At 39.2% G+C, this 25,294-nt stretch overlaps 2 protein-coding genes across 2 annotated transcripts in view; one reads left to right on the plus strand and one right to left on the minus strand.

Annotated features, from left to right (window-relative positions):
* The window catches only part of GAP43 (growth associated protein 43), a 100,688-nt gene that overhangs the window by 65,199 nt on the left and 10,195 nt on the right, over nucleotides 1-25,294 (minus strand). The window lies entirely within an intron of this gene.
* LOC118007081 (muscleblind-like protein 3) lies at nucleotides 18,621-19,484 on the plus strand. Its single transcript, XM_035000118.1, has one exon. It carries the CDS (start codon nucleotides 18,636-18,638, stop codon nucleotides 19,455-19,457), a length of 822 nt encoding a protein of 273 aa, XP_034856009.1. The 5' UTR covers nucleotides 18,621-18,635; the 3' UTR covers nucleotides 19,458-19,484.

The following is a 25,294-nucleotide window of genomic DNA, read 5'->3' on the forward strand; positions in this document are numbered from 1 at the left end:
TAATACCACATAATCTCCCCTCTTCTCTATAAACTGACCAGTACCCAAGAGGCCTTGGATCAATTTTGCCATCTGGTGGTAAATATAGGTAATTGACAAAATCTCTTACCCGGTGTTCCTTTCTTCTGTCTGGGGTTGGTAAACAGGCACCCAGTAGGTTTTTCTCCTTAGACCTAAACAACTCACCTCTCCTACACTTCCACTTCAGGCCATCACATGCTCACATAAACCATTCATTTCCTCTTTACTCCTCTTTCTCTCCATTTTCTCTCTGTCCTGACCTTACCCCACCCCAATGGTATTTCTCCTGACTTTTATCCAGTCAGCATTGGAAATTTCCTTTTAACCACCCCTCTTTTCATTCCTCAAGAGAATCCTTTTATGAGGGTGCTGGGTGGCTCAGTCGGTTAAGCTTCTGGCTCAGCTGAGGTCATGATCTCAGGGTTGTGAGATTAAGCCCCACGTGTAGGCTCTGTGCTGGGCCTGGAGCTGGCTTATGATTCTCTCTTTCTCCCTCCACCCTTCCCATCTCTCCCTCTCTAAAAAAAGAAGAGAGAGAGAGAATCCCATTATGACCCAAAGTTGCCTAATAAACAAGAATTTTGCATAGTTTTCATTCCTACTACTGTTTCCCAGAAAAGGGAAGTTTGTGTATTTCCTTTTTCAAATGAAATTAGATATAAAAAACTGTTCTATTACCTTCCAAAACCCAATAACATTGTTTTCTCCTGTGCTTCCATTACAAATGTACCGAATTTGAGCTACATTTGGCTTAACCTAAATTTTATAGACAGGTCTAGAAATCTTAAGAGGATTTTATGTTATTTCTGTGGGGAAAGCATTGTACATTTCAAGTTTAACATTGTATTTTTGAAATACAACCCATTTGTAACTAGGAAATTGCTTGCTTTTCTAAGAAGCTGTTTTCTAAAAGGCTGTTCCACTAAGACACTAACACTTTTACTTTCTGGGAAATTGGGAAAGACTAATGTTTCCATTTTTTTTTTTTTAATATTTTATTTATTTATTTGAGAGAAAGAGAGCTAGAGCACGCACCCGTGCACTCGTGAGCCTGGCGGGGAGGGCAGAGGAGGAGGAGAGGGAGAAAGAATCTGAAGCAGACTCCCTGCTGAGGCGGAAGCCCAAATTCCAATACAAGGCTCTGTCCTGCAACCATGAGATCATGACCTGAGTGGAAACCAAGAGTCAGACTCAACCAACTGAGCCACCCAGGTGCCCTGATACTGTTTCCATTATTACAAAATTGAGGTTTAGGGCAAATTAAGTGATTTTGCTCCCAGGTAAACTTCAGGTTAGCAGAAAAAGTGCTCTTGCATTGGGACTAGGGGTTTCTAAACCTCAGCATGCATATTTACCACCAGGAGTGCTTGTGTAAGTCAGATTCATGGCCCCATCTCCCATGATGCTCACTGAGGGAGTATGGTATAGAGCTAGCTGTGGAGCACATGAAATGCATTTTAATAAGTACCCTCATGGGCTTAGACCACAATAAGGGCTATAATCTGACCCACACTCCGGTTTGGAAATAGCTTCCTTGATTTTCTTGAAATGTCTGTATTAAGCAACAGTGAGAATTTTCTATTCCTATGCCATTGCCTCCTGATTTTAGAGACAGTTTGCACTAACCCACACATATGACCAAGAATTTCTATTCTAAATTCCAGTATGTGCAGACACAATGAACACGGAAGTCTAGAAGAGGTCATCAAACCATGTCATTTCACAGCCATGGGAACTGAGGCCTAGAGGTGAGTGGCAGAGCTGGGTTAGCCTTCATCATCTCCTGTGTTTTTGTTTGAGTCCCCAAGGCCACAGAGAATGAGAAGGCTGAATTTGGAACAAAGTAGATAACTGAATTAGATCATTAGTGTCAAAAGGCATGCTTTGGCCTAAGCCAATTGGCAGGTCTCTTTATAATCCTTCCGTTCTGGGCCTGAATGATCCAGATTAGCAGACTAGATTGTTCCTCTGTTACATTTCAATCATAGAACCATGGTTTGGTGCTGATGGGTAGTTTGTATGGAATCACGAATGCAGAAAAGCATAGCCTGATAAAAGATTATGCTTCTGCCCCAGAAGCAAAATTCCCAAGTCAGGCATAATGTCATTGCTTATTATAGTTTGTAATGTAAGTACAAATTAACGATGTTTTAGCACATTTACTAAGTTATAGGATACATACTGATCTTCTGCAAAGTTTTGGAACATGTGAAGGTACAGATAGCCTGGGTCCAGGAGAAATCGCATCCTTTAGGCACACACTGAATCACTGTATAACATTCTACACACGAAATTTGACACAGTTTAAGAGGAAGAGAATTTATACAGAAAGAAGGTAGTGAAGCTTATAGTGATATCCATATCTGTGATAACAGGCCTGTTCAATAAGCTATTCCACAACAATAAGCTTACCTTGTTCACTTCGTGTTTTGTTTTAATTTTTAGGGGTCACACTGATTTTCATATATTCACATAAATATATATCCTCAGGGAAAGCTAGTATTTTCAATACAATAAATTCAATAGTAGAAATAATTTCATCTAATTCTTCTTATATCCAAGGTAACATAGGCTTTTAAAATAAGGAATTATTGGATTCTAGCTGTCAGGGGAGGATCTAGGGACCCCCAATCCTTGCTAGCCCCTGCAGTGGTGAGTTTAGGAATATTCTGGTGTTCACAGGTCAAAAGTATGATCACTTTGATGCAATCTGGTTTCACTGAAATCTGGTTTTTATATCTTAAATGCACAGAGGTTTCCTAATTCCACTTTCTACTTGATACATATTTCTTGATTGAAAACTTTAGAATCAAAGATTTGTTATTACCTTCTCTGGATATGGAAATTTGTCCAATATCACTAGGAATTTTTAAACACACCAAACAATCTGAATTATTTTCTGGATAACCCTGGACTTCCCTGTTAGATGCGCAACTGAACTTTCATACTCTTTAAATGTAGGCACATTCAGTTACAGACACTAAAGAGACCTCCATACAGAATATTACAGCTGCACTGCACTGTGTACATTTCTGGAAAGTGGACTTGGTATTATTTTCCCCCAAGAAACCACCAATTTACACATCTGTTCTTTGCAGCAATGGATATAATTACTACGATGCTGTTCGTAGGCACATGACCCTCTGAAGGGGCACTGGTTAAACATCTGTAAACAGGGATAAACATCATATTGTGTCTTTTTCTCAAGCAATTTGAGTAATTTTTGCTGGAGGGAAAAAAAAAAAAAAAACCCACAACATCTTTTGTCCAGTGTTCAGCAGTATCTGTCTTTCTGGGAGTGTGACTGTGTGAGATTGCTTTGCCCCCAGGAAGACAGATTTTTCTGAAGTACTCTTTTGACTCAGGAACACAGTGTTCAAATAAAACAGGGCTTTTAAAACAAGACTGTGAGAGAGGTGTGCTGAAGTAGTATTGGGTTTGCTCACCATTTGCTCAGATCTTCCTGGGAAGAGCTGAGCTCTTCAATAAAGAGAGAGTTTGTATTTCCTAAGTCTCTTTCTCCAGAGAAGAACTTTTCAGATAAACTTGTGTAATTTGCTATTTCATCCACTGTAGGTGACTAAGTGGACAAGTATGTGATTTGCTTAAAGTCATACTAAAAATGAATATAATAGTCAATATTTGAATCACTTGGTACTTTCCTCTCAGTGCCAATTCTGTTTTATACAGATAGTGGGCAACTGAAAAATTAAAGTGAAAACAATGGAAAACTTGAAATATAGGCTATTCTACAACAGAGCAGAAAACTTAAAACCAATAAGACTTAACTGAGCTGAGTTTTCCAGCCTTAAGAATGACAGAATTATCTTATCGCAGAGGCAATGCATAAATGCTTATATACAGTGGATTTGGGGTAGAGGGAAAAGTGGACAGGAGAAAGGGAGTAATATCTCCTTTCTACTATTGTTACATATATTTTGGGAAATACTCTTTAGGAGTAATTTTTAAATTTCAAATGTTAAGTATCTGAAAAGTGAGAAGTGAATCTACTTTTTTTGTGGAAAAATCCATTAAACACAAACAAAGCATTTAAAATTTAGAATGTTGGGGTACCTGGATGGCTCAGTAGTTAAGTGTCTGCCTTTGGCTCAGGTCATGATCCCAGGGTCCTGGGATCAAGCCCCGCATCAGGCTCCCTGCTCCTTGGGAGGCCTGATTTTCCCTCTCCTACTCCCCCTGCTTGTGTTCCCTCTCTCTCTGTCTCTCTCTCTCTGTCAAAAAATAAATAAAATCTTTAAAAATAAATAAATAAATAAAATTTAAATGTTATTTTTAATATAACAGCAATATTTTCATTTGGATGGAATTACCCAAACTCTAGGACTAGTACCAAATTGAGGCTTCAGAGATAAGACCCAGAGGTTGCATATCTGTAAACAAGGGATTTGAACCAGATGGCCAAGTCTTTTCCAGTTCATTAATTCTAAGAATCTATAAACCTACTCCTGAGAGAAATAGGAGTTTAAGGTAGAGGTTACTCTTGGTAAACTAATGGCACAAAACACAAGGTAAGAGCAGAAACCATTTCTCAGATCTTCCTTAGCCTCCTTTGACACTGGAAAAACTATCCCATAATTTGGTCAAGAAAAAATAAGAAAATGCAGATCCCCTGATGTCAGTATTTTTCCAAATAAGTTGTAGAAGTCCAGTGTCCAATTCTTAGTTCAGCCTTACCTCTCATTTGGCTGTCTATTTAACCTAACCTAACTCTAGACCCTTCAGCTTGCCTCATAAATTTTTTGTAGCTTCCCTCTACCAGAGGTTATGAATAACAGGACACATTCAGTGTAAGCATGTATAAAATTGTACAGAATCCACTGTTTGGGGTGCCTGGGTGGCTTAGTCGGTTAAGCAACTGACTCTTTTTCGGCTCAGATCATGATCTCAGAGTCATGAGATCAAGCCCTATGTGGGGCTCCATACTCAGCAACAGAGTCTGCTTGAGATTCTCTCTCCCTCTCCCTTTGCCCGTCCCCACTCCCCCCCACATGTGCATGTTCTGTCTCTAAAATAAATACATAAAATCTTCAAAAAAAAATCCACTGTTAATAATGTTACAGAAATTCTCCTACAAGTAAATTTATTAGCTGCCATTTTGTCTCAAGATGGTAGTCTGAACACAATTAAATCTTTGTAACTACTACTTTTTATCAAAATCTGTCAGCCTTTCAACAATGAAAGAGATATACAAAATATTAGCAACTTAGTTGAAACATCTTAACAATAAAAATAATTTATTGAACACTGGATCAGAATCAGGAATATAGAGACAGAGAAAATGCAGTTCTCGCCCTCCAACTATTTAGTGTTTAAGTAAACAAGCAATAAAATGGTAACAAGAAATAAAATGAAAGAATTAAATAAATAACACAAAGCAGCATATGCTCAGAATTAAATGGGTGGTACAGTTAGTATGTGCTTTACAAATTCAGATGAGAAAATCATCACTGAGATGGGAAGAAATAACAGAAAGGGGGGTATCCAAAGGGGAAGATGGGTTTTGGAGAAAGATGATGGATTCAGTTTCGATCATAAGGGTCTGGAAGGGGAATTCAATTAAAGATATCTAGTAAGAATCATTTTAATACTTATTAAATTGATAAAGGAGTAATATCTCCTTTCTACTATTGTTACATATATTTTGGGAAATACTCTTTAGGAGTAATTTTTAAATTTCAAATGTTTGAAATTTGGGAGTCATTTATGAAAATTTGGGAGTCATTTATGAAAAGGTGATTGCTGAAGCTAGGAAGGTGAATGAGATTTCTGATGAAGATAAAAGGTCAGAAAGACTAAGATCTTGTTCTGGGAGATATCTGTATATAGAAGATAGGAGGAGAAAGTTGATCCAGTGAAAACCAGCCTTGATAAGCATTGAGAAAAACCAGAATAGGAACCAAGAGAAGAGAGAATCCCAAGAAGGTGTGTCCAGCAGAGTCCAATGCAGTGAAAATGTTGAGTGAAAATTGAGAGAAGGTCTTCGGAAATGGAAATGCAGAGGTCACTAAGGACCTCAGACAGCAATTTTAGAACAGGGAAGGAGTGTGGGGAGGACCAATTATATGTGTTTAAGAGAAGCGTGGGACAGATAAAAATGGAGGAAACTACTATACTCTTTTAAGTATATTGGTATATTGGTTGAAGGAAATAAAGAAACTAAAACCTCCCATTTCTGCATTGGTAAGTAAAATGGAATGCAGTTTAAGAAACAAAAATATAGAATTTACATATGAAATGAGTTTAGGATATGTTTACTCTTTTTTTTTTTAATATTTTATTTATTTATTTGACAGAAAGAGACATAGCGAGAGAGGGAACACAAGCAGGGGGAGTGGGAGAGGGAGAAGCAGGCTTCCCGCTGAGCAGGGAGCCTGATGCGGGGCTCAATCCCAGGACCCTGGGATCACGACCTGAGCCGAAGGCAGACGCTTAACGACTGAGCCACCCAGGTGCCCCAGGATATGTTTACTCTTGATGATAGGGTCCAATTCAGTGTTCCAGCATTCAGTGTTGACGCTCTCTCACCCTAGGTGGTAGTAAATTTTTTTCTACCAAACAAACAAAAAACTCAATCAACCAACCAACCAACCAAACTAAAAACTAATAAGATAATCTTCAAACACTAAGCCTAACTTTTCAAACAAAATAAAATAACAGTTCGTGTGTGTGTGTGTGTGTGTGTGTGTGAGAGAGAGAGAGAGAGAGGAGAGTGAGAGAGAGAGAGAGAGAGAGACTAAGACTTCACCTAGCAGGAAACTAATAATGCTACAACTCCCAGAACTCCACCACGAATCCTATGCTCCTGCTATTGTGGGCCTCCTGGTATATGAGTTCTAAATAATTAAAGGTATCCCCATGTGGCAGAACTGAATTTTACTTTCTTCCACACACTTTTTCTTTCCTCTTTACTCTTTATGAGGAGTAAGACAAGATTAAGAAACACTGACTTCTTAAATATAAAATAATATATCAAAGTTATGCTACAGAGAGGGGGGCAAGGTTACCAAGCAAATGTCAGTTGATCTACATGTGCAGCTTTGAAAACTCTAGGGACCAAATGTCTGAAGCTTCTAATGCTGATCCAAGAACTAGAATAGAGCAGGCACAGAACTATAAAGATCTAATATCCCACCTCAAATCTGGGATGGAACTGGGGTGGGGGAGAAGGAGGGATAGACAAAGTGCTAGAAAATGGGGATGAGTGAAAAGAGAACAATAAGGGAGCCCAGAGAGAGATAGGGACTCCCAGATGCCCAAAGGAAATTCCTAATGAACTAAAAGGAAATTCAGTGGAAAAAATAAGTGGTTTACATCATCCTCTAAATTTCAGGCACATACCTAATTAAATTGAGGTTTTCTTCTTGGGTGTAGATACACCTTACCGCTTTCCCAGATGTTATGGACCTAACCAAGAGCTCTTGTCAGTATATGCTGGGTTGAGTTTCACTCTCTTTCCCATATAAATACACCTAGTGAAGGAAGCACTCTGAGGATTGTGAAGATTAAAATGGCCGCGGGGTGAGAGACATTGTAGCTTCTTGTTAGCTTCCTAAATTCACAGTATTTTCAAGATGGCTCCACCTCTCAGTAAGGCACTGGCTCCTGACCTCACATGTTTCAGAGTCCTCTGAGGAGCTTGTGTATGAAGTCTCTCCTCCAGAAAACTGCATTTGAAAAATCTCTAGGTGATGCAAATTCATAAACCACTGGGGAACATGCTACTTAACTCACTCTTGTTGCTTTGTAAGCTCTCCTAACAGTGTTTGTTTCTCATTTTTACTCTGAGCAACTGACTGAAGTTCTTCACCAAGAAAAAAAGGAAGGGGTGTTAGAATTTGACAGGATCCCCCGAGTATATAACATCCCAATCCAACAAATCTCTCATTCTCTTCTTTTTCCTTTTTATTCTGAAGGATATTTCTCCACAAGGAACTCTCTTGAAATTTAGGAATTTGAACCTGTCTGGTCATTGATGTCACTTTTGTTTCCTGCGTTAGCTTTTCAGTCTTCCCTTCACTATTCCTCTCTCTGCTTTAACATAGGCCTCTCCGTAGCTCAAAAAATAGCACCCTTTTATTACAATTTCATCTCTCTTCCTCTGTTCAGTGCCAAATTTCTTGTGTGTGGTCTCTGCCAATTGCCTGTATTTCTTCCACCTCAATCCCCTCCTACGTCCCTACAATCTGGCTCTCATCTTCACCATTCTACTAAATTGCCCACTTGGAGGCTATCAATGGTCCTCCCACATGCAGTGGTCTATTCTCCATTTTCATCCTTTTTGATCACTCTGATTTAGTCATGTTGACCATTCTATTTTGGAGCTTTCTCCTTACTGGCTTCTTTGATTCTGTATGCTAGTTTTTTTACTAACTCATCTCTTTCTTTCTTTCTTTTTTTTTTTTTTTTAAGATTTTATTTATTTATTTGAGAGAGAGAGAGAGAGCACACAGGCGGGGGGAGAGGCAGAGGGAGGGGGAGAATCAGACTTCCCGCTGAGCGGGGAGTCCGAGACGAGGCTCAATCCCAGGAACCCAGAATCATGACCTGAGCCAAAGGCAGACACTTAACCAACTGAGCCACCCAGGTGCCACTGTTTCTTTTCTTTTAATGAAGTATCTTCTGCCACTGAAGGGACAGTAAGCCTTTCCCTCAGCTCTTCTTTTTCTAACTCTCCTTTAACTGAAGCCCATGGACTTGAATAAGCTTTCAATCATCCTTTGAGTCACTTGCCCTGTCTCCTCTCCCGCCACTTCTGAACTTTCAATTAAGCATTTATTTCTGGATACCTTACTCATACAACCCATGCTAGAAATCAAAACCATGGTCTTCCTTAACAAATCAGCTCTTAACTTTCAAGTTTATCAATTCTGCCAATAGTATTTCCACTCTACTTATCTAAGCTGGAAATCTTACAATCATATTTTATTTCTCTACCCATCACAGGTCGAGTTAGGGGCATTGGCGTTGGCTTATAGGGTTCATTGGATTTGAAATGGGTGACAAAGTTCAATGTTAGAAATGGTCTCCAAGGCCAGAGAAGACAACAGGACTGAGAGGCCAGTAGAGGAAAATCCCCAATCTCAGGCCAAGAAGGAATGCCTGATAGAGTACACATGAAGGGGTCAGAAGCAGAAAATAAGGGTAGAAAATAGAGCTAGTGATCCAAGAACTAGGAAATTGAAAATGAGGAACAAGTAGATCCATAGAAGGGCCCAGAATAATTGCCTAAAACAAGGGCTGCTCTTATGACTTGCTTTGTCATCCTACCTATGCTACCTGTCACCTAGTCCAATGAATAGGAAGAGTCACAGACCACATGCATTGGCAGAGACTTTGCTTCATGCCCCTAGCCTCTGAAATTGGTCCATTTTCTTCAAAAGGGCCACCATCAGCTTTATATTTCAATTCCACCTGTGAACACCCTAGTCCAAGGTTTCATTTTCCTACTTATATATGAAAAAATACTGAGCTCTGAACTCACCTTCCTGCCTCCAGTCTCCCCAGGAAACACTGCATGCACTCGTGCCCGAAATACGTCTTCCATCATGTCATTCCTTTAGCCAAAAGTTGCTGATGACACAAATTTCTTACCAGAACAGGCCAATTTTTTTTTTTTTTTTTGGCTAGGCCTCATCTACACACCTATTTCTCCCCCTAATTCTTATCATCAAACACTCTTCACTTTTTTCAGGATGGTCCCCTCAAGGCTCCACAATTTGCTCTGTGTCATCCCATGTAGCTGGAATACCATTTCTCCTCTCTCATCTTGACCACTCTCTGCTTTTCCCATCCTTAAAGTCTTCATGTTCCCCTGCCTCTTCCAACAAGGATCTGTCATAACACCTGTATCCTTTAATTATAGACTGGCTATTTCATTATTTTCCTGAGTGTCATTCCTCAGTTTGTACATATTTCTTAAACATCAGTCTTCTTTCCTCTCCTAAATGGTGGGGTTTACATTCTCTTGGCCATCACAGTATGTCCTCATGGAGTTAGGCTCACAGCAAGGGCTCAGGAAAGACAAGTTGGTTGTTACTTTCCTGGAAAAAGATATTTAAGAAAAAACTATGTGAGAAGGGGATTTCTAACATATAATATGGTATCAAATTGCAAATGAGTCTCAATGGAGAGGTCTCCTGTGATTAGGGTTTTTCCTGATTATATCTTCAATATAAGAAATGGCAATCTACTTAGGGCACCACAAATACTTATGAAGGCTTTTTTTTTTTTAAGGTTTTATCAAAGAGAGACACAGCGAGAGAGGGAACACAAGCAAGGGGAGTAGGAGAGGGAGAAGCAGGCTTCCCGCAGAGCAGGGAGCCAGATGTGGGGCTCTATCCCAGGACCCTGGGATCATGACCTGAGCCGAAGGCAGAGGCCTAACGACTGAGCCACACAGGCGCCCCTGAGGGCTTATGTTTAATCCAAGATACCTGTTGAGCTTTCCCTCCTTTGTCTTGAATTATTTCTACAGTTTTCCCTTTCTTCAGAATGATTTGAAGCATGTACTCAGTCTCTCTTTCCTTTTCTCTCATTATACCCTTTCTGAATCTCCACCTACAGCAACTGTCCCTAAGTCCTTGCTACATGACCAAGGCATACTATACAAAGCTTGAACATTATAATCTTGAGGGCTTCTTCTTTGACTTCTATCTTTGACCAAAAGGCATAGGTTAATTGAGCCTTTCTTGGCTCCAATACATAGCAAAAAAAAAAAAGATAAAGAAAGATAGAAAGAATGACCCAGCACAGCAGTAATTAGTTGTATAAGCAAAGAAAACCTGGGAATGACAGCGTTGGAAGTTTCCACTGTGCATATAAACAGTCGGCATAAGCAGAGCTGCTTGCAGGAAAAATCTTTATAGGTCACAAATGCTGGACAGATTGGTGGCCTAAGCCAGACAATCTGTTTATCTAAGGCTGACTTACCCTTGGCCCTGAGTTTCTGGACCCTGACAGTGAGGAAATATTAGGAGAATCTGAAATCATGGTTTAATCTTATTAAGAGGCATAATCTAATATGCTTTGGTTTTAGCATCATATTTTAAATTTTAAAAATTAGTTCAATGTTTAATTTTTCTAAATTATTATTGAACCAACATTCTGATAAGTGACAATTGACCATTACCTTAGACCCAAACTAGAAATCTCAATAATCCCTAAAATTCCATACCTCGAGTTTTTGTGTATATGTATGTGTTTGCGTGCCATTTTATTTTTCATTTTGTGGGAAATCTTAATGCCTTAAGTCTTGCCAAGGCCAATGCTGAAAAGCCTTAAGAAATGTTTTTCTTGAGATGTCTCTAAACATTTTACAAATGTAGGAATTTCATTTTAATACTGTAGATTTATTCTAAAACTTAATTTTCCTATGCAAATAAAACTAATCTGAGTTAATGAGGCTCCATTCAATAAGAAGGGAAAGTGTTCTGAAATACATTAAGAGGGTTAGTGATATTCTTTGTGGCAACAGGAGACTAATACTCATTGGGTTACAAATATCCAAATTCAGTATTTAGCTCCCATCTCTGGCTGAGTATGGAGAATGGTCAGGTACAGTGAAGTTTGACAGGACCAAGACAAGAATACAAAGGTAAAAGAGGTCACTGAATTAACTGTTCAGAGCTTTGAGGACTCTCCTTTGATCTCTGCATCTGACTTTTTGAATGATGAGGGGTAAGCACATTTTTAGTTGTGCCTCTCTACCCTTGTAAGTGAGGTTAACCTAATTTCTCTCATTTGAAGAGTGTTGTAAATGCATAGCCACACACAAAATGTTAGGCTGAACTCCAGCCTAACATGGATATCATGAAGAGGAATTAATGAATCCCATAGAGGGGACAACCATATCTAATTCATATTTTCAGTCTACAGCTTTTAATTTGTAGTAGGCACTCAATAAATATGTCCTGGTGAATAAATGAAAGATTCATGGATGACTTTACTTCTAAAATCTCTTCTAGCATTGAGATACTATGAAAGAAGTGAACTATTGATAAACCAAAATAATATAGGGACCAGCCACACATGTGCCTTAAAGATACCTTTCTCTGGTGAAAGATGAAAGATTAAATAATAGCATCTTTAGGCTTCCTGCTTCGACAAGACTGTCAGATGGATCCAGGTAGGCTGAAGACACCCTACATTAGCAGAGTTATCACCATACTTCTGTCTGGAATAAAGCCTCTGATGAAAACTGGACTTTGAGAATGTCAGTGGGAGACTAGGTTTTGATTCAAGATCAGCTTATAACCACAGACCTCAGTGCCTGACATGGTGCCATTTGCCATTATATATTTTAATCTTCAAGTCCTACAAATCAAATTTCTTCTTAGAATGTCTTGGGATGTCTTTAAAAGGTTCATTTAAAAAAAAAATTTCATTTTATAAGTCACCAATGCTGTTAAAAGATATACACAGAATTCTAGCTACAACCATAATCATGTGGAGTCATGGCATACTCAGCAACCATAAAGGATTTTTCTTTTTTCTTTGCAACTTGAATCTTTTCTAGATGATCTTGCTATTTTTATCTTGGAATGTTTTTGCCATGTGGGCTCTTTGAAGATTAACCTGGAATGCAAATAGGACATGCGATGGATGTTCTATCTTATTCAGTGTTTAGAATGCCTCATGGTGTCTGACTTACTGCTACAGGTTTGTTATCCTTTCTCAACCAGTGTTTGAACCCCTCCCACTCTCACCCACTCATCATCCTGATAGTCCTGTCCAAAGACTATCAGGTAAAATACAATAATCAGTCAAAGCCAGATGGTGCCAGTGGCAAAAGCAAGCGTTTCCCCTTACGGCGCCCGCAATCTATAAATAACTAATACCGTCACGTTTGACAATTTAATGAGTATAAATTTACCACAGCAGGAAAATCCTCCCCAAATATTTAAACAATTAAAATGTAAAAGAAGAGAAAATAAGCATTTTGTGGTGGTAGGCAGGACCAAATTTCTCTTTCATTATTCTTAGCAAATCTACTGTGTCACGTGTCTGAGACTGACAGATAGGCAGAAAGACATATACAGGATGCTACTGGTTGAGATTAAAGGACAGGAATCAAGAAAGACATGAAGGAAAGTGGAATGGACGCATTAGCTATAGCACACTTTTAGCTTATTGTTATTATTGCATCTGAGCAGAATTTAAATTCATTCATTCATTCAAGAAATATTTATTGAGCATCTAATAAGTGCCAGGCATGGTACTAGGTGTCAGAAAATATCAGTGACTAAGAGTCAGGGAGTTTACATGCCCCTGGGATGAGCTGATAATAATAAATGAATACCTTGGGTGGATACAAGGGCTAGAAAGAAAAGTGAAAAGTATAAAAGGGGCCAGAGAGGGAGTGTCAGAGTGGGTGCTGCTTTATACAGAGTGAAGAGAGAAAGTGTCCTTGATGAGATCTACACAGGTGAGAGTCTAGCAGAGCCCTAAGGAAGTCAGGAAGCGAGTCAAGAGAATAGGTGTGAACAAAGCATTTCAGCCAGAAGGAACAGCGAGCGCAAAGTCCTGAGGCTTTTGCAGTAATCCAGGTGAAAAATAGTAGCTCGGGCCTGATTTCTTGAGTATTGGGTTTCATCAGTCAAATTCTGGGGTGCAAGCAACAGAAACTAGACTTCATTAGGACAGTATTGGAGCTGACATTATTAATGGGAAAGCCAGAGAAGGCGACTTGAAAAACAGGCAGGAAGCAAGCTGAACCCAGGAAACACAGACAAGCCAAGACCACCGACGGATTAGCACATCAGACTGGGCACCCCAGCCACCAGATCCTGGATGCCCATACCACTGAGGATAATTTAGAATTGTCACTGCATGTTTGCATTTTTCCTTGAAGATTCAAAATGTCTAAGTCTAGATCTTGAGATGCTCACATTCCAGTTGCCTGGAAATGATGGGCTCCTTTAGCTTCTAAGTATGAGGCAAGCTCAAAGTTCCATTCTGATTTTATTGGCCACATCTATAAGACAGGCTAGTTATATCTCTGAGTTCTAGACTCTAAGAACCAATATATATTAGCCCTAAAGAGCATTGAGAGTGCAGAGTGTACAAAATCTAAATCAGTGACATTAATAACTCACTTTTCAGTTAACCAATTATATGTTCGTTAAACCTCAGACATACATACACGTACACACACACACACCCCAAAGTCCAGAAGCTAGTCCTTGAAGAATTCCTACCAAAAGATACTGAGACATAGGATTCATTTAATATAGATACAACATCATCATCAACAACATCAACTATAACGAGCAATAGCTAACATTAAGTGCTTATATATGCCAGGTATAGTTCTAAGTATTTACATGAATTAACACATGTAATCCTTAAAAACCCTTTAAAGTTCTGGCATTTAAGCCTTAATACTTGCGAATGTTATCTTATTCACAAAACTCACCCTCCAGGCCTCCAAAGCAAGTTGGGTACTCATATCTAATGAGAAGAAACACTAATTTATGCCTATAATGGGAAGCTTCCCTGAGCAATAGGAAAATGCAACTGAAATTAATAAAATTATTTAGGAGCACTTTCTAGGACACAGATTTTAAAATAGACACACATAGGTCTACCACACTATACTTGAGGGTAAAGATTGTTTCTTTTTTTAAAAATTACTTCTATATTTCCAGTATTTCACATAGTTTCTGGCTTAGTACGATTCATAAATGTCTGTTGAATGAATGAATGACATCCATATAATATTTGAGGAAAATATTATCCCACAAAATTCATCCTGATAAAGAAGACTAATTGAAAAATAAGATGAATGAGTCAAAAGTGGGGGGAAAAAAGGTACTTCTTCATTTGTAGAAGAATCCTGTCTATTGATGAACCACATAAATGCTAACATCACAAATTTAGACTATTTAGGAATTTGTACATGTAGAAATTGAGAGCCTGATCCTCTTTCATCCTCTGAAAGAAGTAGTACTGATATAGGAAGGAATTTTTGTTCAAACCTTCCTGTACTGAATGACCTTGATCACACAACTCCCAACATCGGCACCATGAAGGACTGGACGTAGATCAGTGTTTTCAAAACTCTGCTTCCTAGGCTTCCTCAGAGGGGCCTCAGAGGAAGGAGGGGGATGCTGACCAGACAGATCTCTGAACCACCAAACTCTGTTTAGCCACAACAGCCCTTTATCTGTTTTACATATTTGGGATTCTGATAAATATCTGGGACAAAAAGTTTCTATCGCTAAAGAGAAATTAAACAAACAAACAAGCTACATAAACTGTAAAATCCCTTTAGCTCTACTAGTCAATGATAATTATCACCATCAGACATATAGTGAAAAAGGATGAAAACTTTTCCCTGGGAGATTAAATAAAAAGATAGTAGGGTAAACTGCAGACCCAGGATGGGCAAATATTGTACAGTGCCTTGTGAAATCTAAAAAGAGAACTCAGGAATGACACCGAAGCAGTGTCTAGGGAAACAGGAAAAGACAACATACAAATACACATATAAAATGTATATAAATACTCTCTCTCTTTCTCTGACTATGTATATGTGTGTATGTATATTTATGCAACATATACCAATATACACAAACAATATGGGGAAGGAGGATTTACTAGGGAGGTTACTATAGTGATTGCAGTATGGAACCAGATGGGGAATGAGGAAATGTCTGAAATGATTTTATAAAGAGGTGATATTTCAACAGAATTTTTGGAGGCAGAACATGGTTTGGCAGAATAGAGGAAAAGAAAGTATTTCAGGTGGAAAAAATAGCACCACTTAATGTTAGGAGGTAATAAAAGCTTGTATGTACAGAATGCCTTGAAGGTCTTGTTATTCTATTCTCTAGTCTTCTTGTACTAACATAGGTCTGACCTGTAGACCTTCCACTGGAATCCAGAGAGAATCTCCCTTATTTCCAGTGTGGCTGAAATTTGGCTTAATCAGAACAACCCAGATTTATTGGCTATTCCTGGAATATAATAAAATTATTGGCAACTTAAAATTTATAGTGGCCTGACACTGCAGTGTCTCTGGGTATACATCAATTGAGAAGCCCAGAACCTTGATGTGAAAATGGTTTTCCACCCTATTAAGGGTTCTGTTGAGAGAACAGTCTATGGAAAAGTCTGTGGAAAGTGGAAACAAAAAATATATGGCTAGATCACTGGGATGGAAAATAAATCCTCTCTAGAAATGGTTCCAAGTCGTTCCACATATGTGTGGTGGGTCTCTCAAAGTTCCACCATATCCCACCAAACCAACCAATGTTGAATACTTGCTTCTCTCATCTTCTCTCTCAGCAACCCAAACTACTCAAGCATCTTCTTCACCTCCCACATAATCACCAAAATAAAAAATGTACAACTGAGAAAAGTGACTCATTTTTTTTTCAGCTGAAGTCTGCTTCATCTTGCCTTCCTTATGTTCATCCATTCCTTAAGCAGGCAAATTATATTCTTTTGGTCCTTCCCAATATGATTTTGGAGTGAGCATTACCCCAACCTATAAATGAGAAGTGTTTCCAAAGTTTGTTTTGCAAGTTAGCAGCTTGAAACCTAGAATATCATTTCCTAAAGAAATAAATTTGAAAAAGTGTTTAAGTTTTCCAGACCAAAAATGTATATTTAATCTTGATGTCATTTAGCTTTGGTTTAAAGGGACCCCCCCTTTTAAAGTGACTTTTGGTTTAAAGGACCCCCTTCCCTAGTGACCATGGATCCATGCATGGATCATTCTTCTCCCTTCTTGATTCTCATAAGTATTCTTAAAAAGGAGACAGGCTAAGTTGAAAAATATTTCTCCCTCTCCAGAATTCCAAGGGAGAGCCTGTTTCTTTTCAGCTCCATTCCCCAGAAGGAATCATATTTTTGTGTGTGAGAGACATAACGTAGATGTTGCTAACTCAGTGATTACCTGGCCATTTGTTTCTTCATTCCCCTGTAGGTAAATGGACTAGTATCTTTCCATTTGTTTACCAGTTTGGGGATAGATACAATATCAGACAGATGGATGCTTCCATAGCACATATACAGGGACCAGGAAAAACAATTAAACATGCATATTTTTTCTAACTAGAAATTTAAAAGAGTGAAAGGAGAGGGAGAGTGTGTACATGTACATACAGATATATAGGGCAGATCATTAACATACAGAAGAAGGATAGGAAACCTCACCAAGATTCCTGTGGGACCAGTACTAGAAGACACCAGTTACAGGTATTAGGAAAGGGCTGATCTTTAGCACTAGGCTTAGGAGGCAGATGAATGGGTTAAAATGACTATAGCAACATATTTTAAATGGCTATCTCATCCTTAGCCCAGATCATAAGAAGTTCATAGTGTCAAGTATGGCTATCTTTCTGTCAATGTTGAAGTATCTCTCTACAAAATGGTGCCTGTTATTTGCTGAAGCAACCAGCTGGCACCACTTGGGCGAAATCCAAGTCTGTGTAGTCTTAGCTCTGTGAGATATCTATTAGGTGCCCAATTATAAACTGTGCCAGAGTGAGCAGGTTCCATGATTGATCGGTGGGAACTAGGAGATTTTTGCCTTAGATCTAACCAAATTTTGCCATCACATACTACTTACTAGACACTGATATTTGTCCATTTGTATAGGTTCCATTTACTCAACTTTTATTTAATGGGAGCCTAGTATGTGCAAAGCATTGAACTAGGGCTATACATAGGCAATAAACAAAACATGATTACTACCTTAAAGGAGCTCTGGTATAGTAAAAGAGACAGACATTCATGTTAATGAATATTTATAATTAAGTCTGTTGAAAGTTGTAGCAGAAATATATACTAACACAATAACGGCAGAAAGGAGAGGATCATCGTATCTGCCTGGAGGATGAGAGAGTCTCCACAAAGAAGAAACCCACTCCAGCCACATTATGGAAATAAATTAGAAATGCGTTATATAAAAAGAAGAGAAAGGAAGACATTCCAGGAATGGTGTTTAGAAAGAGGGAAAAGATGAAATATGGGTTATTCCATGAAACTATATAATTGCAATGGAGTGTAGGATGTGAAGAGGGGTAGATTTTGATGTTCAAAGAGATAGGCAGGGACCAGAAATTTAACAAGTAAATATTTTTTTAAAAAATCAGATTGAAGGCAAATCCTAAAAGAAAATAAAAGAAGTGGGTTGATGTGTTAGAAAGTGACTTCCTGGATACCACTTAGATGTATTTGTCACAGAAGACCTCTCAAGTAAAGACCAGAGAAAGAGCATTCCTGGTAGAGGGAGTAATACATGCAAAGCCTTGAAAAAAGAATGTTGTGTGATGAGTTTTAAAAACTAAAAGTCCAGTAGACTTGGTGACCAAGAGTATATTTTATAAGCTTTGGTGGTAATGAGTTTGGTTTTGATTCTAAGTGGAATGGGAAGCTATCAAAAGTGGGTTTTTTTTTTTTTGGAAGGGGTTACAAACTGTGTTCTGTGTAAACGTCTATCGTTGTGTTTGCACTCGTCTGGAAAAGCTATCAAGGGTTGGTGCGCTAGGGAGAACTGCAAGTACCTTAACCCTCCTCCACACTTAAAAACTCAGCTGGAAATTAATGGACGCAACAATCTGATCCAACGAAAGACTGCCACAGCCATGTTCGCCCAGCAAATGCAGTTTATGGTCCAGAATGCTCACATGTCATCACTTACTTCTTTTCCTATGAATCCGTCACTTGCAGCTAATCCTGCAATGGCTTTCAATCCTTACTTACCTCATCCTGGGATGGGCCTGGTTCCCGCTGAACTTGTACCGAATGCACCTGTTCTGATTTCTGGAAACCCGCCTCTCGTATTGCCAGCAGCTGCTGGTCCCAAACTGATGCGTTCGGATAAACTGGAGGTTTGCCGAGAATTCCAGCGTGGAAATTGTACCCGTGGGGAAAACGATTGTCGCTATGCTCACCCCATGCATGTTTCCATGATTGAGGCAAGTGATAATACCGTGACAATCTGCATGGATTACATCAAGGGGCGATGCACCCGGGAGAAATGCCGGTACTTTCATCCTCCTGCACACTTGCAAGCCAAACTCAGGGCAGCTCATCACCAGATGAACCATTCAGCTTCTGCCGCTATGGCCCTCCAGCCTGGTATGCTTCAGCTGATACCAAAGAGATCGGCACTTGAAAAGACCAATGGTGCCACTCCGGTCTTTAACCCCGGCGTTTTCCACTGCCAGCAGGCTCTGGCTAACCTGCAGCTCCCGCAGCCGGCATTTATCCCTGCAGGGCCAATACTGTGCATGGCACCCGCTTCAAGTGTTGTGCCCATGATGCACAGCGCAGCTTCCACCACTGTGTCTGCAGCACCAACACCTGCCACCAGCGTCCCCTTCGCGGCAACAGCTACAGGCAATCAGATACCCCCATTATCAGTAGATGAACTGAATAGCAGCATGTTTGTTTCACAGATGTAGAAGTTACCAGTAGAACATTGAATTCTGAACAACAGAGTTACAGAGTATCAAGATCTCTCCGTGAGAACCTCCATATGGCCTTTCCATAGATATTCTCATAGGTCCTCTTCTACCAATGCTACAGTAAGTGTGATGCGGTCAATATATTCAACCGAACGCATATACCAACCAACAGATTCAAACAAAACCAATAAAGCATTAAACAGTCAGTGGAGATGTTAAAACAAAACACATAGAAAATGAATAACTAACATTTATCTTATTTGAATTAGTAGGTAGAACACAACCATAAAGTTTTGTAGTTTATTACATTATTCTTTGTGATTTTCCAATAACCATTATGCTGAGTGAATCTCCACAGTGGACTGTTGGCTTACTGTGCATTCTTGGTGGGTAAATGTTCGTCTGTTTTAAAGTGTTACCTTACTGTTTTGTTTACACAATAGTCTATTGGGTTGGTTTAGAATGTAACAAATGTATCCAGTACCATTTTCCTCACTATTGTATTGTGGTGTGGTGTGTTGTGTTAGATTTTGACATACTATAGTGTTTTCCTCTAAAAAAAAAAAAAAGTGGTTTTTTTTTTTTTTGGAAAGAGAGAGTGTGATGGGGGTGGGGCAGAGGGAGAGGAAGAGAGAGAACCTTTTTTTTTTTTTTAAGATTTTATTTATTTATTTGACACAGAGAGAAAGGGAGGGGGAGAGCAAGCACAAGCAGGGGGGGCAGCAGGCAGAGCAGGCTCCCCACTGAGCAAAGAGTTCAATGTGGGGCTCCATCCCAGGACCCTGGGATCAGGACCCAAGCAGAAGGCAGCTGCTTAACCGACTGAGCTACCCAGGTGCCCCGAAAAGAGAGAATCTTAAGCAGGCTCCCCACCCAGCACGGAGCCTGATTCTGGCTTTATCTCAAGACCCTGAGATCATAACCTGAGCAGAAATCAAGAGTCAGACACTAAACCGACTGAGTCACCCAGGCACTCCAAAAGCTATCAAAAGTTTTTAAGTGAGAGAGTCACATGATCTGATAGACACTTTATAAAGGACAACTCTGGCTACTAAGGAGAGAACAGTTGTAAGGGATTGAGGTTAAAAGGAAAGAGATTAGAAGGGAAAGCTATTGCATTTGAGTTTTTTGTTTGTTTGTTTGTTTTAAAGGTTTTATTTATTTATTTTTGCGAGAGAGAGAGAGCGCATGCCCACACCTGCCTGAGTTGGGGGTATGGGAAGAGGGAGAAGAGGACTCCCTGCTGAGCAGGGAGCCAGATGCAGGACTCAATCCTAGGACCCCAGGATCATGGCCCAAGCTGAAGGCAGATGCCCAACCAAGCCACCCAGGAGCCCAAACCTATTGCATTTGTCTCCATGAGAGATGAGGGGGTTAGCAATGATAGAGGAGATGGAGAAAAGTGGACAGAGCCAAGACATATTTTTGAGGTAGAGAGTGAGGGAAGGGAAGAATGAAAGGGGCTTTTTACTTATAGAAACTGGAAAAAAGAGTGGCATCTAATGATCAAATAGAGATGGGAGGAATGAATCAGGATTCCATTTCCATTTAAATGACTGGATGAGAAAGGAGAAGAGATTTGGGGACAAGAAATGATGACTGATCTTTAAGGTATGTTGAGACTGGGGATCCTGTTGGCAGTCAGAAAAAGATTTCCAGGGGACAGTTAGATATAAAGCAAGGTAGGCCCCATAAGGGTAGGTTTGACTGGAGAGCCTAGAGAATTTGAGACTTGTCCATGTAGGAGTTGTGGGCATGAATTAGATTACTCATGATGCTTCTATTGAGGAAGAACATTCAAGAAAAAGGTCAAAAGCCTGGGTAACACCAACTTTTCAGTTAGTAGAGAAAGAGGAGCCAAGGGAGGGGGGCAGAAATAAAAAATATGCAACCAAAGATGCAAGAGAGAAAAAGGAGCTAAAATAGGCATTATGGAAGCCAAGAAAGTAAAGATATTCAAGAGAGAAAACATGTTTCATGATTTCAGATGTCCTAGCGAGATCCCATGCAAGATAGCTCCACTTGTCTTTCCCAGAGTTTACTGAGACTTCTGTTTGTACTGTATACTGCCTTGGAGTCTAATGCAGAGCTACTGAAGAGTAGATATCAAGATATCAATCAATATGTGTTTCTTGAACCAGATACTGAACTTGATAACTTACCTTCAAAGAGTTTGTAACGAGTTGGGAGAAATCAGGTACATATAAATACATACGGCCAATTAAGTAAGGCTCTGTTTAATGTATGCTGAAGAAATGGGACAGGTAGTATATGCTACTGAAGATCTAAGAGGGGAAGAAATCACGGAGAACTGTGGTAGTCAGAAAGGCCTTCAACATGAGATAACTCTTGATTCAGGACTTAGGTTGAGTAAGATTGAAGTAGGCAGAAAGGGGACTTAGCAAGTAGTGGAAATGACAATGAACAAAAGTACATTTAATACTTAAATTCATGTTAAGTCTGGCTGGGACAGGATGCCGAAGTGGAGGAGCAGCTTAGCTACAGAACATGTTATTTTGTAAGCTGGAAGGCCTTAGACACAACTTTGTCTAATTTAAAGGAGATGACAACCCAAAGAGATTAAATTTGTTTAAATTCACAAGCCTAGGGGCACCTGGTTGGCTCAGTCGTTAAGTGTCTGCCTTCGGCTCAGGTCATGATCCCAGGGTCCTGGAATCGAGCCCCACATCGGGCTCCTTGCTCAGCGGAGAGCCTGCTTCTCCCTCTCCCACTCCCCCTGCTTGTGTTCCCTCTCTCGCTGTGTCTCTCTCTGTCAAATAAATAAATAAATAAACAAACAAACAAACAAATAAATAAATTCACAAGCCCAGTCAATGACGGAACCAGTAGAAGGCAGGGCAAGATTCTGAGGAGCCCTTAAAAACAATCATAAACAAATAAATTGGAATTAACCCTGTAAACAAAGAAATACCATTGACATTTTGAGAAAAAGTAGAGTGAAATGTAAGATTAACCAAAAGGCAGTGTGCAAAGCCAATGCCAAAAGCAAGGAATTTTGGTGACTATCCAGCCTTTCTCACCTGGAGCTTCTCATCTGAACCACAGAACATAAATAAATGACTTGAGTGATGATCTTCTCCATTCTCACAAGGATGGTGTGTTCCTAGTACCAGTCTAGACACATAGGAAAGAGGTTAATTCATTATGTACATTCATAGGCCTTAAGGCTTGGTTGTCTTTTAGATTGCTGGTTGAAAAAGGCTGGCAGAAGAAGGAAAGGACAGATGTGAAAGATACCACAAGTAGAATTTGCTAACTGATATTATGGCTTTTGTGAGAGAAGGATGAATAATCAGTTATTCCCAGGTTATGAGCTGGGAAATTGGGAATGTGCTGTTATCTCTCAAAGATATTATCAAGAGTAGAGGAGTCAGAGTTCTAACCTAGGGAGAAGATAATTAATTTAACATGAGACTTTCTGAGGCACCAACAAAGAATAAAAAGAAAAAAATATATATTTCTAGTATCTGAAAATCTTGGATTATGGGAAAATTAAATTTTCTGTTGGTTTTCCTATGGTTCTTATAGTTTGATTCTTTATGGATAGATTTTTACAGTATACCCAAGTTCAAAGTAACAATATTGATAAAATATATTTAATAAAATAAATTTCAGTTTGTTCATGAGCCAATCAGTTCCAACGTCACTAGAACGATAACGTAGAATCGGAGAGGCCTGCAGAAAAACCCGTTAAGTATTGAAAGATACAGTCTTGCGTAAAATAGGGCAATACCTGTGATGACAAAATTGGCATTTCTTTTCTAAGTCAAGAATCAATAGTTTCGGGTGCCTGGATGGCTCAGTTGGTTAAGCGTCTGCCTTAGGTTCAGGTCATGATCCCAGGGTCCTGGGATCAAGCCCCACATCAGGCTCCCCCACATCAGCGGAGAGCCTCCTTCTCTCTCTCCTTCTGCTCCTCCCCCTGCGTATGCTCTGGCTCTCTCTTGTTCTCCTTCTCTTTCTCAAATAAATAAATAAAATGTTAAAAAAAAAAAAAAGGAAAAGAAAAGAATCAATAGTTTCTTCCCGCTTAAGTGAGGACAAACCTGAATTTGGTCCTGAGTGTGCTTGAATATACATAAGTAAACTAATGCCCAAACTTCTTGGATTCTTTCCTAAATACGCCTGTTCTTAGGCTTATTGTGGGCTTATTGCATCTTCCAGCTGATGTTCAGAAGTGAAGTCGGAGCCATCTGTGGTCATTAAATTTCCCATGACAGTTTTTACTAGAGGGTTATGGCCCAATTCCAAACTGAGTAATTCTGTTTTATAGCTCCTCCTCCCTTTTCAATTATAGTAATCTTCATTTCCTCCTCTATAGTGGTTTCACCCCAGAGATGTAAGGTATGAAGTTCAAGATGGAAGAAAAAATATACAAGAAACAAGGTCTTCATGTTTTCTATACAACTCTCAGTATGGAGCACAAATCTGGCTGAGTTATCAAAAGCTATCACCCCAGTGTCTTTCAATCAAAGGCAATCAAAGCCATGAGGAACGTTGAATTTATATTAGCATGAAAGACTTATTCAAATGAATACTAAATACCAACCTGATTTCTCCAGAGTAGCTTTCCCAGGTGATCTGAGTAAACAAGTCCTTGAGATGCAAGGTTAAGGGAAGATTGCAAAAGATACTCTTCAGAACAAAATACATTTGAATAAACCAAACCCCCACGTCAGATCTGAGTAAAGAAAAAGCGAATGTTTTTTTAAATGAGATGATATCATGCTCTCCCTCCTTTTGAAAATCTCAGAAGTTTTTAGAAACATTAATCCAATAAAACTTTGGAAGAAAAATTCTTCAAATGCCTAGGTAAAGATGAAATGGAGTAAGTCGATGATGGGCCACTTACAAAGTCTCACTATTAATTTACATCTCTCAAATAAAATAACACCTTTTTAAAAGTGATTTAAAGAGAAAGGACCTTCCAATGCAATGTCCACCAAATCATACCCAATACCTATTGCTCTTCCCCTCCTCCCCAGAGCCCTATATTTAAGAGTCTGGATAGCCAAATCGAGCTGCCCTCAATAGGACATATACCTAGAAATTTAACTGCAAGTTAAGTATTAGAAATCGAGAATTTTCTTTTTAAAGAATTCTGGTTTAATTGGTGGGGTGGAGAGGTAAATAATGGAGACAATTGCCTCTACTGGAGTTTAGATGGAACTGTGGAAGGCATCTTTGGAATAGCTGTTAAGGATCTAGTTTGGTAATTAGGAGATTTTACTTCTCATCTTATACCCCAAGCAGGTAAGTTGGTTTCTGAACCAAAACAAAGTAAGAGTGGGAAGAGGATTTGCATTCTAACAGCCCCTGGTCTATGCCAGTTCCTTGGCTAGTTGTGCTAAGGGATTCTGAAGTCATTTAGATTTAGATTCTGAAGCAGCCAATTTTTGCTTAACCTTTGGAGATCATTTAATTAATTTATTTTTTACTCTCCTTATCTAGTTCTTTTATATAGTTGTTAATGGGAAGATATTAGGGTCTTTCAAATTTTCATTTAAAAATAACATTTTCTGAATAGTTATTGGAACTGGGATTATAAATAATGGATGTAAGGCTAATTACCAAAATTCTACATTTAGAGCAAACTGGTGCATATGGAGATAACAGCTCAATATTTCAGAAAGTGCCAATTTGCTAAAAATAGATACATATGATGATTATTGCTGGAATTAATTCAAGGACATTCAAAATGAGATGACTAATATCAAGGGGTAGCATTTCTCTGATACAAATCCAAGGGAGATGTTCTACACCCATTATTGCCCAATCCTTTTGCAGAAATGGATCCCAAAAACTAAAGAAGA

The sequence above is a fragment of the Mirounga leonina genome, unplaced genomic scaffold (genome assembly GCF_011800145.1).
Source record: "Mirounga leonina isolate KUSES-001 unplaced genomic scaffold, KU_Mleo_1.0 Mir_115, whole genome shotgun sequence".
NCBI classification, from domain to species: Eukaryota; Metazoa; Chordata; class Mammalia; order Carnivora; family Phocidae; genus Mirounga; species Mirounga leonina.

What these genes read in the sequence shown, in the direction of transcription:
- LOC118007081 (XM_035000118.1), top strand. Translation starts at nt 18,636, where the DNA reads ATGTTCGCCCAGCAAATGCAGTTTATGGTCCAGAATGCTCACATGTCA.